Below are 18202 nucleotides of genomic sequence, written 5' to 3' on the forward strand. Positions count from 1 at the left end.
CGTAGTAGTAGTAGTAGTAGTAGTATAACAATGGCACTTAAATCCATTTCAGTTCCAAAATATGCAAGAATCAAGGGGGATTAATATTTCTGCAAGGACCCATATTCTTCCTCTCCCTAAAAAGATAGCCTTGGTTTGTTTCAGCTAATCAGCATCTCTTGTTCTGGTCAGCAATTAAATCTTTTCAGGGACCAAACTGAGTAAAGCTAAACTGAGCATTGGCTAACTGCCATATAGACAGAGGACTCTAATACCCTTTTGCCCAGTACAGACAGCAACACATTCTGCTCCTCTTTATGTGCTACATCTGTTAACTCCCATGGACAATAAATCAAATGGGTAGCTGGGAAATATAAACAGGAAGGATGCAGCCCCAGTCTCTGTTTCTTTTCTCGCTGAAAAAGCCAGGGGCTTAATAAAACCTGATGGACTGAAGGGGCCGGGGCAGGGCAGGGAGGGATCCTTAACATTTTATGCTGTGCTATGTGCTGCATGGAAGAAACCCCAAAACTCCATTGAACTGCTAGGTTTTTACTTTCCTTTTGTAATCTAATGAGGAATGAGTATCCATAAAGTATTATGGACACAAGAGTTAGGACAGTAATTTGGATGTTTGTTGTTTGTTTTGTTCTATTTTGTTTTTTATTGACTGATGAGCTTGGGTGTGTGTGGGGGAATCTGAAGGAGGAATACTAAAGAGACTTGTTGTGTACCTTCAAGTCATTTTTGACTTATGGCAACCCTAAGGTAAACCTATCACAAGGTGTTCTTAGAGAATTTGTTCAGAGGGGGTTTCTTCTTGCCTACTTCTGAGGCTGAGAGAGTGTGAGTTTCCCAAGGTTACCCAGTGGGTTTCCATGACTGAGCAGCGATTCAAACACTTATGGAATTTATTTATGTAATAATTTTAATTGTTGTTTTTAATTATTTTTCTTGTTTTCTGTGACTTTCTGGGAGCTGCTTTGACAGCTTTCTCACTTCAGGAGAAAATGGGCATGCAAATGAAATAAATAATTAAATTGCCCCCCCCCCCTCCACATTCATGGGAGTTAAAGGCACAAGACCTCCATGAATGTGGAAAAACCTCAAATAACTCCCTCCCCCCCCCACGGAAACCAGTTAAAGGAGAGGTGGGCAGGGGAGGAGGACCAGGTTCGCACACCCCTCTTCCCCTCCACCCTCCAATCCCTTTAACTGGCTCCCCTCCTCTTTCCCAGGTGGATAGGTACCTGCCTTCCCCAGGCACCCAACCAACTGGGAAAGGGGTGGGGTTGGCATGCTTACTCTTCCCGGCTTCTCCCTCTTGGGCTTTTTTCCCTTGAGGGGAAAAGTCTGGGAGGAAGAGGGCAGGAGGAGTGTGTGCACACCCAGCCTTGGCCTCGCAAATAATCAAAACTATGAGTGTCAAAACCATGAATGTGGAAGACCGAGTGTACATTCAAACCACTATACAGCCTGCCCGCAGCCTTGCCATCTATGGATTTAAGCATCTGTGTATAGCAAGCCCCATTACTCCTAATGGCTATACATGCATGGCCATGGAAAACCACAGGACCTGAGGTCCCACAATTTTTTTATATCCGGGGTGTGTTTGTTCTGGAATGGACCTTCCACTAAGGGCTGACTGTACTACACTAGCTCTAAAGTAGACTAAAGAGTGAAAAATCATAATGGTTCATGAAAATTGTTGTTTTCATTGTGTATTGGATGAAGGATATTGAGGTTGCAATTCACTTTCTGTTAAAATAGCCCAATGCAAATCTAAGGGCAAAAACTAGGGAAAGGGCCTTTGTGAAACAGAGAGCCTTTATTACTGCATTGCAGGTTTTCTCTTTAGGACCTTATTTAATATAATCAAGTAGTTCTGGTCTGATAGTAGGAACATCTGGATTTCATGAGCTCTGTTTCCTGCTTGCCCCACTAAAATGTCCTAAAGCATGCACTTATTACTATACTCAGATCTATGCCTGACCTGAGATCTTGCTTCGTCTTAGAAACTTGTGGTAGAGAATGTTGAAGTGCTAACACAAATGAGGACCAGTTTTGATAAACCAGATCAGATGGCAGCTCTCTTCAAAAGATTATCATGTAAGTATTTATCATGAGTCACTCTATAACAAAAGGTTCAGAAAGTAAGAAACAGTAAATAAAACAAAGCACAAATTTAAAAAGACATAATACTTTAGAATTGGCAAGTAAAGTAATTTAAATAAAGAATGAAATTTGTACTAACCAGTAAAACAAGCATGTCAGCATTTGTAATTTTTTTTAAAAAAATTTCTGCAGACCCATTAACAGAATTAAAATATTACAAATGTTCAAATGATAAAACCTTATAGCTTGTCAAAATAAGAAATCTTCCCTGGCTTCTTAGAGAAAGCACTCAATAACAGCAAGGATTGTAGAAAGGGCCCTTATACTCACCCAGTTTCTGATTGTTGGGAGCTTGATTTGCTTGATGGTCTTACTGTTTGCCTTGCTTTCATCATACAAGAGGATGTGATACTTCAAGCAAAGGATGAGCTCGGGGTGGGTGGATAGGCTTGTATCCCCAGCCTTTTTTTTTTTTTTTTTTGCAGCCCCCACAGCCACAAAACATCATTTGTCCATATGAATAAAGTCTGCGCTGATAAATGGAGGGCTAGAACAGGTGGACAGGAAAAAGCACCTGCTTTTTCCTAAAGCAGGATGAAAAACCCAGCTGCCTGCATAGCCCACTCCCAAAGTGGGCTGAATGTGCACAGCCCGACTGCATAGTGTGGCATCAAGCTACACTGCTGGGTAATTTTATTTTGTTGCCTCTCCAACATGTAGGTGCACCATCTCATAAACACACTGCCAGCGACCTCCCCAAGTACTTCCCATGTCCATCCAGATGCCATTCCATTGTATGGCCACCCCTTTGATCGACCATACAGTTGCACATGTGATGCTCTGCCTGTATAATACATTGGCAAAGCACAATCATGGAACACCCTCCCACATGCCCCCTTCACCCCATGCCCCCCATTGGACTATGTGGTTTGTGTATGTTGTAATTAAATCCATTGGAGTTGTTGCACTTTCATTTCTTTGCTTTGCTGCAGCCTTGCACTCAAGTCGCAGTGTTTATATGCAGCGGCAAAGATGTACATCTTCTGTGCTAAGTTGAACTATCCCAGATTCTGTTTGCTCTGGTTTTTAGCCCCAGAGTACAGTTTCTGTCTGGTTTCCACCTGCTTTGGAGGCACGCATCATCTAAGCACCTCAATTTCAAAGCAGTTAGAAACTGCTTTATTTTGCCTGTCTGGTCCACCTCAGATTTGGTTTTTATGTCAAATCTAGCTCCATGAATTGGACTTAGAATCAGATTGATAGACACTGGAGAAAAAAAACTATTATAACACATTGTTAACACACCTGGTGCTCAATAACAACCAGCGTTTTTGTTCAAAAGGGGAATTTTGTATATAGTCAGAACAACTTGAGTCCATACAGGAACAGAAATGGTTTATAGTCCATAGTATCTGCCCTGCTGAGGTCTCTTTAATAACTTTTATTATGTATTGTATTTATCTTGGTTTTTGTAATACTCTGCCAGCAAAAAAGTTGGAGCGGCTCTGTGAATGAAGTATGTTGATGTGCTGTTGAAGCATTTTTCCAAAGGATTGAATATGTTCCTTGAGATTTAGAGCCCACTACTTAGCAAAGATCCTTGGTTCCTCAACTATTATTATGTGTTTGAAACACACTTCAAAATCATAATTAGTGTGGTGGACATCTGGAAATACACCTGGTGATGTTTGGGGGGGCTTTCACCCGAAAGCTTAGATAGATGCAAATCTAATTAATTGTGTGCTGTCAATTTTGTCACTTTAGTTTGTTGTAAATTTAAGCTTGTGCCAGACATGTTTTGCAGACAGAATCTCTCAGATAAGGGTCGATCTGGATGTGGGCATTACGACAGAAACTGTAAGAGAGGTGTCCAGTGACTCGTGGACTATGATAGACTGGATCACTTTGAGTTTGTAAATACCGAGGAAGTGGACAAGCTTCTTGGAAGTGTTAGGAGGACAACTTGTCCTCTCGATCCATGCCCATCATGGTTGACCGCCCAGGGAGGGGATGCAATGAAAATATTACTACAACTTATAATTAATACATCCCTTAGGGAGGGGGTATTTCCATCTAAATTAAAACAAGCAATAGTTAAACCATTGCTTAAAAAAAAACCTCTCCCTTGATCCCCTGGTGAGAAGTAATTATAGACCAGTCTCCCTTTTACCATTCTTGGGCAAAGTGATCGAGAGGGCAGTTGCCTTCCAACTCCAGGCTGTCTTGGATGAAGCCAGTTATCTAGACCCATTTCAAACCAGTTTCAGGGTGGGATACAAAGTTGAGACTGCCATGGTCGCCTTAGTTGATGATTTCCATCTGGGCATCAACGGGGGAAGTGTGACCCTGTTGGTGCTCTTGGACATCTCAGCGACATTCGATACCATAGACCATGGTATCCTTCTGGAACGCCTGAGGGAGTTAGATATTGGGAGCACTGCATTCCAGTGGCTCCATTCCTACCTCTCGGGCAGATTCCAAATGGTGATGCTGGCGGACAGCTGCTCATCTAAAAGAGAGCTGACATCTGGCATCCCTGTCCCTCATGCTGTTTAACATTTACATGAAGCCGCTGGGAGAGTCATCCGGAGACATGGGGCGTGGTGTTATCAGTACACTGATGACACCCAAATCTATTTCTCTATGTCTCCGACTGTTGCAGTGACTAGGATGACATCTCTCCTCTGCCTTGGGTCGGTAATGAGCTGGATGAGGGAAAACAAACTCAAGCTGAATCCAGAAAAAACAGAGATACTTGCGATAGGTACCCCAAGTCCAGGGATGGAAATTTGTCAGCCAGTCCTGGGTGGGGTTACACTTCTCCTAAAGTGGCATCAGATGAAGTTCGCAGTTTGGGAGTACTACTAGATTAATCTCTACAGCTATCATCTCAAGTAGATGTGATGGCCAGGACTGCTTGGTACCAACTTCGGTTGATATGCCAACTGCATCCCTACTTGGATCAAAAGGACCTTGAAGCTGTTGTACTTGCACTAGTAATCTCTCGTTTAGATTTCTGTATGCGTTCTACATGGGGCTTTCTCTGTATCAAGTTCGGAAGCTTCAATTGGTTTAAAATGCAGCAGCCAGATTAGTCACTGGAACACATAGGTCGGCCCATATAACACCAGTGTTAAAATCTCTTCACTGGCTGCAAATTAGCTTTCGGGCGCAGTACAAAGTGTTGGTAATTACCTTTAAAGCCCTACATGGCTTGGGCCCGAGTTACTTGAAGGAATGCCTCTCCCTACACAATCCGCCCCGCACTCTCAGAACATCAGGGAACAATTTATTGGAACATCACAAAAACAGGTTAACAACTTCCCATAGATCGTTTACCGCTGCGAAACAGCTTACTGGAGGAGATCCGTCTTATCACCTTAGATGTCTTTAAGAAGGCACTTAAGATGAATTTCTTCTGCGAGATAAAAGACCCCACTTTCGAGTACAACTGTATGTTTTTAGACATCCAGGCACTGACCTAGCTATTTTATGGAATTAATAGTAATATTAATATTCTATTGTTTATATTTCTTTTTACTACTTTTATATATGTATCATATCATTTTTATTGATTTAATCCCGCCTCGATCCGCAGGGAGAGGCGGGAAATTAAATAAAATTATTATTATATGTTTAGCTCTTTGCTGTTCATTATATTACATTTGTCTTGTCAATTAAAATATTTTTAAAATAGTGGCATCAGATGTTTATGCCTTTAAAGGAAATACTCATCTTCCAACATCTTCAATTATTTTTCTTTCAGCTGTTGATAGTGTTTTGAAGAGAATGACAATTATTGGCGTTATCTTGTCATTCCGGTCACTGGCACAAGAAGCCCTTAGAGATGTAAGTAGTGGGGTTATCATTATAGCTTTGTGTTAAAGAAGTCTTTACACAGGAGGAAAACAGAGTATAAATCTAATAAAATGACTAAGTTCAGTACAGTCAGCTCTCCATATCCATGGTTCTGCATCCAGGGATTGAGCCATCCTCAGCTTGAAAATATTTTTTTAAAATCCAAAAATCAAACCTTTATTTTGTTATTTTATATCAGGGACACAATTTTACTACACCATTGTAAATAATGAGAATTGAGCATCCACTGATTTTGGTATCCAGTGGATACCAAGGGCCCACTATAGTAGGAGCAGCACTAGTAATGCGTTCGTTAAACACTAATAATCAGCTATAACTGAAACCCAAGTAAAGATTTTGAATACCTTTACTTGAGAGGATCAAACCTTCAGTTCATAGTGTGGTGCATTTTAAAATATGTGGAGGGTTTATCCCAGTTGTCTGCTCTGTAAATTACGTGTCAGATTTGGGCTAAATAGAAGCACCCCTTCCTCCTCCCCCCATTTTTTTTATTTTTTTGCAAAACTCAGACATTATGGGCCTGAGCAGATGGACAAGAAGAGTCAGGCTGATGCCCGTTTTTACAAAAGCGGGTAGAAGTTCCACTGTCCGCACAGCCAGCTCCAGTGGGCTGTCTGGACTACGCAGCATCAAACCATGTTGCTCATTATTATATTTTTTGCCTCTCCACTATTCATACACGCCATCACATGAACACACCACCTGTGACCACCTCTGTTCTCCTGCCCAGCTGCCATCCCATTGGACACCTGTGTGACCTGCCACACAGTTGCATGTGCAATACACTGCCTATATAGTGCTTCAGTGCATTGTAGTGCCCAGTGACATACTGGCGAAGCACAATCATGGAGGCGCCCCCCCATACATGACCTCTTCACCCCATGCTTCCTGTTGGACTATCTGGTTTCTGTATGTTGTAATCCATTGCATTATTGGCCACCTACCCTGTTAGTCTACTTTTACGTTTTTGCTTTCCCACAGTCCTGTACTGGTGCCATGCTGTTTATACGCTTGTGCAATGATACACATGTTCTGTGTTAAGGTGGAGTATCAGAGCTTCTTTCTGCTCCATTTTTTAGCCCCAAAGTGCTTCCTGTTGATTTCCACCCAGTTTCGCCTCATACGTTGTCTGCCCAGCTTGGCTTCAAATCAGTTTGAAGCCACTTTATTTTCCAGTGCAGGTAACCCCTATGTTGTCAGGGCTCTTACTTGAGATGGACCCTTTGAGGGTGGGTGCATAAATCAAACAGGGTCATAACATGTTGACTAGGGAAGCACAATGGAAGAGAATTTTATTGTAACATATTTCTTTGTCTTAGGTCTTATCCTATCACATTCCTTTCCTTGTAAGTTCAATTGAAGACTTTAAGGATCACATTCCAAGAGAGACAGATATGAAGGTAATAATTTGCTTCTAAGAGTGATGGTTTCTTTAGTGCTAACTATAAATGTATATTGGACCAAAATGATGTGCAAGACTGTAAGAGGTTAAACTTGATAATGGCACTGGTTAATTTTCCGTAAATCTAATTAAAATAACAATAAAATCATTACAGTATTATACTTCTGTGAGATACAAGATCAGTATCCATGTTGAGCTAAAGATGCTGAAAACACTGTATTAAAAGTAACATAGGTACTATATAAGACGCATCATTTCAGATGGAGAAATTCAGAAGACTTACTATAATTCTATTTAATTTTCATTATCCACTGTCTAACATTATGACTTTCTAATATGAAATCCTTCTGTAGGGGTTACTTAGAACTAGTCTATGTTAATGAACTTTGACAATATTAATATATTTCATCCCTTGGCTTAACTGGATTTTTTATTTGTTGAAAGCTCCAAATATTGTTGTTGAATATACTTTTAGAGGGTACAGCCGGCCCTTCATATCCATGGATTCTGCATGCTGAGATTCAAACATCCACTGCTTGAAAATACTCCAAAAATACATATATAATAAATTGCAAAAATCAAACCTTGATTTTACCATTCTCTGTGAGGCTGAAGACGCAATCTAATGCTCTCTCTCTCTCTTTTAAAAATCTTTATGACCTCCTTTACATCTATATGTGATGTCTCCCCCTCCCCCTTGATTAAAAATCTTTTGTTAGTTTAGTGAGCATATTTTCATTTGCTCATTTATGTATATTTATATTTTAACCATTTATAACAAAATAACATCATTCAAACTAGAATGGTGGTATTGAAATAAATTCAATATTTAACACATGCATAAATGTTACACATACTGTTTCACACACAGCCGCACTCATATGCTTCTCCCTGTCTCTGCTCACCCAGAGCCAGGTGCTGCTGGCCTCCTCCTTCACTGGGGGCAATCTCAAACACTGGCTTTCCTTCGACTGCCATGCTTCCAGGGCGCACTGGATTGAGCAGGCGCACTGGTTGAAGCTGCAGCAGCATCTTATCCTGAAAACTAGTGCATTGATGGGATGAGTGAGAAAAGAAGCAGCAGTGTTTGAGTATGGAATCTGAGAGAAACCATGATCCAATGAGCTTCCCTTCTCCTTCTCTTCCTCCCTCAGGCAGAGGTGGCTGCTGCAACCATCCTCCAGGACATAAAAAAGTTTGAGAAGTGGAGCGGCAGGAGGAGGGAAGATCAGGGTCTCCAGATCTTGTGCCCCCCCCCAACTGGGAGTCCTGCCTGACAGTTTGAGAACCACTGTACTACACCATTGTATATAATGGGACGTTATTACTCATGGATTTTGGTATCCATGGGGGGTCCTGGAACCAAACTCCATTGGATATTGAGGGCCACTGTATAAAGGTTTAGGTCAGAAGAGGGTGTGAGAGATTATAGTCAACCAGCAGAAGTAGTGCCAGTTGTACTTTTCAGTATAAGCTAAACTTTCCAGCATAAATCTTCATTGTTTTGTATCCCTGTTCTCATGTTTCTTGAATGTACATTTTTAAAAGATTTTGTAAATTGTCTTCTCTGAAAAATTGCATGCAGTGCCATTGATATTGTTCAATCTGCTGTCTCTTTATCAGGTTGCAATGAATGTATATGAGCTCTCATCAGCTGCAGGACTGCCATGTGAGATAGATCCTGCCCTCGTTGTAGCTCTGTCTTCTCAAAAATCAGGTAAGCCCCTATATTATAAATACTGTGTATACTCTGATAGTTTTATATTCTGTTGCTTATGTTATGGATTAGAGAAGCAGTCAGATTTTTTGGTTTTGTTTGCAAAATGGAATTAGAAATAAAAACGACTATCTTGGAGCATACATTTACACTTATAATGTTATTTGCATATGGACATGTGATTTCTTACCACACTTTTAGCAGACTAATGTATAGAAAATAAAAATATAGTACAGAAGTAGTGCTGGAGATATGCTGGAATTCAGTGTGTGTGTGTGTGTGTGTGTGTGTGTGTGTGTGGTGGAGGTGTGAGCCAGCTTTGGCTTATATGTAGTTGTTTACATCATGATTACGTTTATTTATCTTGTCAACTGCCTATAACAAAAACCTTTCACAGGAAGTAACAGTGCATCATTTAACCAGAATTTAAAAATTCTCAAGCCGTGCTGCCATGACTCTTTTTGGCAGCGTCAGTTTCGGGCTGCATTGGGGGCATGCATCACCTAAACACACGTCCTCAAAGCAGCCAGAAGCCACTTCTTTTGGCTCATGTGTTTTGGGCCATAGTGTGCTTCCATGGTGTTTTAAATAATTTGCATATGTGTTTCTTTTGCTGAGTTACATTTTCCTTTCCTTATTATGTTTGGGGGTAATCGATCAAGATATATTTTGTCAGTTGTTATGGAAAACTATTGCTGATGACACAGTTTGCTCAGGGAAATCAGAATCAAGTACTGTATGTATACACATCTATAAGTTGAAAAATTCAAGCCCAAAAATGGGCTTCAAAATCCTAGGTAGACGTATATATGGATCAATATAGTAATACTTCTCCATGAGCCTTGGGAAAGCTGTGGAGAAGGGAGGGATGAGAGAAATTGGAGGTCTGTGTCTCCCTTTTTGCAAGCCAGGAGCCTTGGGGAAAGTTGTGGGGAAGGGAGGGAAAATGGAGGTCTCTGTCCCCCTTTTTGCAAGCCAGAAGCCTTGGGGGAAGTTGTGGGGAAGGAAGGGAAAATGGAGGTCTGTGTGCCCATTTTTGCAAGCCAGAAGCCTTGGGGAAAGTTGTGGGGAAGGGAAGGAAATGGAGGTCTGTGTCCCCCCTTTTGCAAGCCATCAGCCTTGGGAAAAGTTGTGGGGAAGGGAGGGAAATTGAAGGTTTGTGTCCACATTTTGCATGCTCAGACTGTGACCCTTGGGACAGGTCCAGAGAGAGAGAGAAGGAGGGAGTGAAATAGTGGGTTTTTTCCCCTCCTCTATTTAGATCCTTTGTTACATGCCCCTGAGTTTGACCCTTGACTTAGCCATGGGTCATATCAAAAGCCATGCATTTGCCCCCAAAACCTGCCCTCGACTTATACATGAGGTCCACTTATAGAAGAGTATATACAGTATCTTCTCTGTAGCTCAGATCTACTAGCAGTAGATTTTGGCTCAAAGTTCATTCTATCAATAAGTAATAATAAAATGAATTGATGCTTTTATCTTATTGTTTTTCCCAAATTGCACAGTGAGCTCAGTTGAACCCTTGTATAGATTTGTTTTTCTGCCAATCGGTTTAAGTTTAATTTTAATTTTCATGGAACCCTGCAATTAAGTGTTAACTTTAGTGTTTTGACATGATGAGAATTTTCCATTCTGTGTCCCACTCGATTACAAATGATCTTCTTATGTCTATATTTATTTTTAGAAAACATTAGTCCAGAGGAGGAATATAAAATTGCCTGCCTTCTGATGGTCTTTGTGGCTGTCTCCTTACCAACTTTGGCCAGTAATGTGATGTCTCAGTACAGTCCTGCCATTGAAGGTAATACTCAGATAAATTAAACTGGTGTGAAGATTTGTTCTGGGAAAAATACTATTAAATGTTCATCTAGAATATTTATTTGCTTTCATTTTATGGTATTGGTGTTTGGTCCGTTTTGGTGTTGAATAGTAAGTCAATTTTATATCTCACAATGATTGCTTTGAAAGAGGAAATGAAAATCTCTCACCTCTGCCATATTTGGGTTCTAGGGATCCTTACCAAGAATGTATTCTGCCCTTCTACATAAATGTCCTATTGATTAGGAAATGTTAAACTTGAGTGGAGTCATTTATAAGAGGTTAGGGAAACAATACAGAGTACTATCTGGAAGTAGTATTGAAACCGGTTCTTATTCTAGATATCTGTATTACATGTATTCAGAATTCTTATGCATGTTGATTTTAAGTTGGCATATCACCACCATCCCTTTTTCAAAACTTTTTATGTGTGAACAGTATTTTCCCTACATTCAAAATAATCAGTTGCTCAAAGCAAAAACTTCGGAGCTGATAAATGAAAATGAAAAAGAGAATTTCGTATATGAAAAAATGTTAGTGTGGATCTTTTTTTTTTTTTTTTGAAAAGTGTTTCAGTATATTACATGTTTAAGTCTTTCCATGCTGCTTGTTAAACAAAGACTATTAAGACCCCCCCTCCTATAGCATATTTGAAAATTAAGCCCTAGCTCAACCTTACCTTGCTGCTGTACAAATGATAACTCAGCTAAAATGCTTGAAGTATGAGTGAAGCTAAAGTAATAACACAAATGTGTTTTTGTTTAGGTCACTGCAACAATATCCACTGCTTGGCCAAAGCAATCAACCAGATTGCTGCAGCTTTATTTACCATTCACAAGGGAAGCATTGAAGACCGTCTCAAAGAATTTTTGGCTGTATGTACAATTTTTACGTTGATTACCATTCTCCAGAAATCAGTTACTGATGCTTTCAGCTGCGCTGTGCCTAACATTTACAACTTTCATTTTTGTTTTGAGGCCAGATAACATCACTGTGGTTCTCTTTCTCTAATGATGACTTTAACTTTAATAATGATTTTAAAGGATTTGGGTAGTATTGTAAGCACACCTGAATTTTAGTTTCAGTATGCTGCTGTTTTGCAAAATATATAACTCAATTCAGGGATTCCAGTATTCAGATGAAGTACTTTGCAGTTTATCTATCCCATTCACTTCATAATCACAGAATGCTGCACATAATAATTCATCTTACATGGTTTGTATTTTATATCAGAAATTGCATGTCTCATGAAATGTAAATAAAGTTTAAAGCTGCAGCTTTAAAATAGTAGCAAACTTACTGGTTGTATATATTTGTGTGTTTTCTAGCTTGCATCCTCCAGTCTACTGAAAATTGGTCAGGAGACAGACAAAACCACTACAAGGAACAGAGAATCTGTTTATCTACTTCTAGACATGGTAAGCTCTTGTCCCAGTTATTGTGTCAAAGGCTGCATTCTCACTGCAGAAACAGTCCAGTTTGACACTACATTAACTGCCATGGTTCAAAGCTATGGAATTCTGGGAGTTGTAGTTTGTTGCAACACCAGAGCTCTGCTTTCATCTCAGGGCGTTCTCTGTGAACTCCACTCTGGTGCCGCAACAAATGACAGTTCCCAGAATCCATAGCCTTGAACCATGGCAGTTAAAGTGGTGTCAAACCAGATTACTTTTTGCCGTGAGGTTGTAAGCTAAAAGCTTTTTCGTAGGTGCGCACTTTAGGCATTCTGTCAAGAATAAACTAATATGGCCAGATAGGTCAAAGAAAGTATGTATCTGTGGTATTTTCCTGGCAGCATAGGGATGATGGCTGCACCTCAGAGCTTTGGCAGCCTCATGACTGTGTTTGCATTGCATTCCTTTCTATATGGGTTTATGGATTGGCATATTACTCGAATAATAGTAGGATGGATTATGAGAAATGGCATTGCGAGAAAGTGAACAGACAGTATTGCTACAGGTATCCACTTTTGAAGGAATAATAAACAAAAATGGAATAGATAGACATACATGTGAGATCATGAGCATTGAGAAGAAGCAAGAAAATAAATATATTTGGTGACATATATAGTATTAAATTGTATGCATTAAATTACTGGAATAGAAATGGTAATGCATGAGTAAGTCTAATACTTGTTCTCATCTTTGTCAGGTGGTTATCACTGTTCTGCTGTCTCTTCTAAGGATTACCCCAATAGACCATTATTGTTGGAACCACATTTAAAGTATTTGTCCTTTTTAACTTTAGAATAATAAAAAATGCTTTCAGGAAAAAAACAGTGATACCATTTTATATTTTTGGGCTGCTCTCTCTTGAGAAATAAATGCACACGAGAAACAAATTAATTAAATCAACAGTTGTGAGTTCTGTTCTATGGCTGGTTTCTGATTTGATTTCTTCTGCTATCTTAGATTGTACAGGAGTCTCCATTCCTGACCATGGATCTTCTGGAGTCCTGCTTTCCTTATGTCTTGCTACGAAATGCATACCATGCTGTGTACAAACAAAGTGTCACTTCCTCTGCCTGAATATCTACTTAGCTGGAAGCAAATTACGCACGCATCTATGTTGCCTCAGTTTTATTTGTAAACTGTGGAGCTGTTTTACTTTATGGCCTGGCAAAGAGTTTTGTGGATTATAAACTTTTTCCAATGCAGTTGTATTTCTGACCAGTGGTTTCTTAATATAGTTGTACTACTACTATAAGCTTGGCTGATTTTAGGTTGCACATTTGCTGAAATTTTTCCTTTTTATTTTAGAATCTTGATTATGTTTTTAAAAAAAGAGAAACACTACAACTATTTTTTCATATCCAATCATGCAGGAATCATAATAGCTTGTTTATCTCCATGGAGAACTCTATTTAGTGATTATTTTAGTGTTCCTAGTTCTCATCTGTGTGTAAATTATTTCATATAGGGAGAGTTACAATCTGTACCTATTGTTCTTATCGGAAACAAAACTTGGATGTGCATTTCTGTGAACCTCAGCATTTTTACTTTCTTTTTCGAATACTTGCCAATATTCATGACTGATGCTAACTATTATTTAAAATGGTATAGGGCTGCTTATCTTTAAACAATCTTCTCCATACAGTCTTAAATAGCAGCAAGTGGTTTTGTTTGTATAAAACCTACATAGTGAATTTTTTTAAAGACTAATTTCCATGGTGCCCCATTGACATTAACACTACATTCTACCCTGCTGTATAATAAACATTCTTATCCATTTATCAAATGTTGATAAAATGTTAGCCCTTTAACCACTTTTTATATGTTTTAAATTTTTGAAATTCAAGTGTACCTTCCATTACATACAATAAACACTACACTGTATTACTTGCTGATGAAGTTTATATTTTGTGCTAAGTTAATTATTGCACTTTAATATTACAGCATCATGGAACTTCCCTGTTTAGATCTGGGATGGGAAAAGTAAGCAAAAGGCCTCTCTTAAATTATTTATACCTCCATTCCCCCAAGTCATTCTTTTAAAAGAGGGTGCATGGTTGAAGGTTCCCCCATGTATCTGTATGGTGCCGGAATCCCTGACAGTTACCCTATTTAGAACTTGTTTCACTAGTACTTGGTCCTTTAATCCAGTGCTTCCCAGGGTATCTGATGTGAGGAATTGTTTTTTTTCCAAAGTACCAGGGACTATTACCATATTTATTCCCAGTCACTACAATTGTTTCTTTTTTTCCTAGAAACTTGCCAGGGTCTGACAACCAGTGGCTCGGATCAGCAACAATCCAGGGACAACTACTTTGGGTGGCACTACTTTCTTTTGCATTCAGGATATTTTTAGGGAAATAAAATTCTTACTGCCTTTTTTTTTTTTACTTCAAGGTATTTTCTCATTATTATTCAGCTGTAGTTATTATAGTGTGCCTACTGTGATGATCCACTAGAAAGTAACTCCAGGAAACATCAAGATGGGGAAAGTTATTAGTTAATTCTCTTGTAGTAATATAAGTAGTATTAACATATCAATTTTTGTGAGACACACCAATAGAATTGTGAGATAGAGTTGTTCCAAAAGCTGACAGCTTTGGTTATTCATCAGCATTAGTAAGACTGGTTCTCAGCCACTCCAACTCTCAAAATGGTTAGAGTCCTTGATCTTGGTTAAAAGCATTATACTGGTAACTTTTTAATTATTAGTGTTGTGTGTTGCAGTTTTTTATGCCTAAAGCTTAGAATCATACAATCATAGTTGGAAAAAACCACAAGGGTCATCCAGTCTAACCCCCTGCCATGCAAGAACACACAAAGCATTCCTGAAAGATGGCCATCCAACCTTGGTTTTATAACAGCTTCTTCTGCTCATACGAAAATCAACAAATGGAATAAAATATAAACTATAAATATATTTTCCTTCATATTCAGTCTCTTTGGTTTTGTAAACACTTTCAATCTCTTCCCTCTAAATCACAAATAGATCACTAGTTCAGTAAGTTCTTAGATGGATCCTTAATTTTTGGCAAGATATGTCCTGTTTGGGGCCACCTTTTAAACATCTTTAATTTGTTAAGAAGCAAAAGATAAGTCTGATTCATGACTAGATTACGAAATGTGTGTGTTTGACCCAAGATTGTTAGAATTCCTATGGTATTTGTTTTACCACCTAAATATTTGTTTTGCATAATGACTGTGGTCACCATCCCACAGTGTTAGGTGTACTTAAGATTATTTGATTTTCAGTGAACTCAAACACACCTTGCTGCTGGCTTGTGGCCTTTGTTTCCTTCATTCTAACTAAGGCAAAACTTATTTATTTGGTCACATACTTTTCAGTGGATTTTCTGCAGTAGGACATTAGTCATTTAAGCCACTTCTGCCCAATAACCCACCACAGTATTAACAACACAGCATTGTGTCTTGAAGGTTTATGCAGCTGGATACAAAAATATGGAAGCCTGGTTCCTCTATATGAGCATCTGTAATTGAGGCTTGTCCATATAATTTATTATGGTGATTATTGCTGTTCTTTTTTTTAATGTACCTTGATACTCTAGTACAATTTGACTTGAGGTAAGATTTCACTGTATCCGGTCTACTGAAACATACTGGTTATGGGCAGAGGCCTTTGCAGAGATTCAAAAATGTATGATGCAAAATTATATTTACAGATAAATTTACTAGAAATGGTATGAGTATAAAACACAGCAAACATTTTAAAAAAACAATAATAAAATGAGCAATAATATGATAAATTCATCAGTGACAATTTAAAGACATCTCAGAGTTCTTTTCCACAAATCTATGCTGTGACCAGTGCTGAAAGAGATAAAGTAAGTTATATTAGATTTATCTTTCCTACAATAGACAATTGCCTTCTTGGGCCAACCCAGGGGAGAAAGAAAGGAATTGTAATTTCTGCATATTCCATATCTAATTTCATGTTTTGTTCCAGAACTCTGCCAGTCAAAATGACCCACTTGCTTTCTTCAATGTCAGGTGGAGATACTTACGATTTGAAAATTAATACTGAAATGGCATGACATGAAAAGAAAATGTGAATCTGCTCCTGAAGAACAGGATCTAGTTATAGTAATAATTTATATTTTCATTTTGCCTCAGTGCAAGCTGAGCGATTTGAATTCCTTCACCACTGCTGTCATTAAATCGGTTCGACGTGAGCAGTCGAATCAACAAAGTCCTTCTGGACCTTGTGGACAACTTTTGCAAAATTATATTTTGTACTGTACTCCCAAGTAAAGTGTACTGCTCATGCTTACCCGGCGCAGTGATTTTTCAGGGGACATATAAGCTGCTTATTTCATCCACTGCTGCTGTTGTCACTGCGTTTGGATCAGCAATGAGTTTTGGTAACTGAATTTTATCAGGTGGTTTTAATGTGTTTTATAAACTATCTCAGGTATAGACGGAGGGAGTAATATTTCTTTTTAGACAGCATGATCAGATACTTCCTCCTCACTGTAGGGATTATCTTTTCAAAACACACAAGCAATGCATCAGCCTATTTTTTATTGCTGGAAAAATCCTCATTTGGTACATCCATTCTGCTTACAAACCTATTGCACCATGCTTACAATCATTTCTGGTGCTTGAGTAATCCATACAGCCATTATGTGCATGTTCCAACCATCTTGCCCTGGCATACAGGGTTTAAGAATTCCTGCTTCTGATAATCATCACATCCAGCAAGTTGGCACATTCCTTTGTATTTAAAAGACAGTCTTTAGTGGTGCTTGGGGCCATTTTTTCATTCTGCCTTGCCTTCTTTCTCCCTCACAATGAACTCTCCAGACAGTCCACACGCTAAAGAATATGTTGAGTTTAAATTCTCACCTTCTGTCTTCGTTATTTCACCTTCAAGCAAAATGTATCCTTGCCCTGCCAAAATCACCAGAAGACAACACTTTTAAGATCAGCTTTGTTACGTTGACTTGCATAATTGGATACTGAATAGCATGTAAAACCAATATTTTCTGTTGAGGTACTTGTTTAAACATATGGCTTGCAATGCTTGTCCAATGCTCTCTGCTCCAATCATTTTCATTTGCCTTAATACAGAACTACATAACCTCATGTCACACATGCTTTCTGGGGTCCATGACTTCAACAATTCTTAAATTTAGGCTTTTCAGACAAAAACAAGTTGCAACCCCCCTTCTTGTATTCCAAATGGCAATCCATTTGTGACTTGTGTACAGGTTTTGAAACAGATGTGTTTGATGACAAAACCTACTTCTACAAGAGTGGGGTGCAGGGGATGCTGATACTTTGATATTCCTCTAGGCAGGCAGAAGCCAAAAAGATTCAGCCAAAACCACAGGGAGTAATCAGAGAAATGATTTTTATATCAAAGAGAAAGCCTGGTGAGATAAGCTTTATAGCTCTGAGGGGGAAAGATCTGAGGTCTATATGTGAAAAATAATTAATTGAGAGAGAGGAATTAAGATGTTTTTTCTGCTTTTGCGATATGTTGATATTTATATATGCTACCATTGTAAGTAGTGGGCATCAATAAATGTATTGGTTCTAGGTTTATTTGGTGTGTCATGTGTGTATGCCTGTGTGTGTATTTGGCTCTGCTGCTAAAAAAACAACGTAGTTTTTCCCCAATTTAGCTAAGTAAATTGTGGTTTTATTTTATTTTGTTTTTAAAGTTATATACACAGATGAGTACTGTCAAAGCAGAGTGAAAAACACTTGTCAGAAAACTGAATGAAAAGGCCTTGTAAGAGGATCTCTGGGGAAATACTTGAGCATAATTGATTGGGATTAAAATAAATGTCCCAGTTTTAAATGCATTTGTAGAAT

General features: G+C 38.8%; 1 protein-coding gene across 4 annotated transcripts in view; it reads left to right on the top strand.

Moving 5' to 3' along the window:
• NCKAP1 (NCK associated protein 1) overlaps positions 1-14263 on the top strand; it is an 86738-nt gene extending 72475 nt beyond the window's left edge. For all 4 annotated transcript variants that reach the window (XM_089519618.1, XM_089519619.1, XM_089519620.1 and 1 more), the window contains 8 exons: positions 1995-2088; positions 5861-5943; positions 7293-7373; positions 8999-9092; positions 10780-10896; positions 11679-11788; positions 12242-12331; positions 13325-14263. In XM_089519618.1, coding sequence (XP_089375744.1) covers positions 1995-2088; positions 5861-5943; positions 7293-7373; positions 8999-9092; positions 10780-10896; positions 11679-11788; positions 12242-12331; positions 13325-13441 — 786 coding nt within the window. In that variant the 3' untranslated portion in view covers positions 13442-14263. The remainder of the gene's footprint in view (positions 1-1994; positions 2089-5860; positions 5944-7292; positions 7374-8998; positions 9093-10779; positions 10897-11678; positions 11789-12241; positions 12332-13324) is intronic.
• The last annotated feature ends 3939 nt before the right edge of the window (positions 14264-18202 follow it).

The sequence above is a fragment of the Sceloporus occidentalis genome, unplaced genomic scaffold (genome assembly GCF_023333645.1).
Source record: "Sceloporus occidentalis isolate IW3139 unplaced genomic scaffold, rSceOcc1.0.p SCAF_4, whole genome shotgun sequence".
Classification (NCBI taxonomy): Eukaryota; Metazoa; Chordata; class Lepidosauria; order Squamata; family Phrynosomatidae; genus Sceloporus; species Sceloporus occidentalis.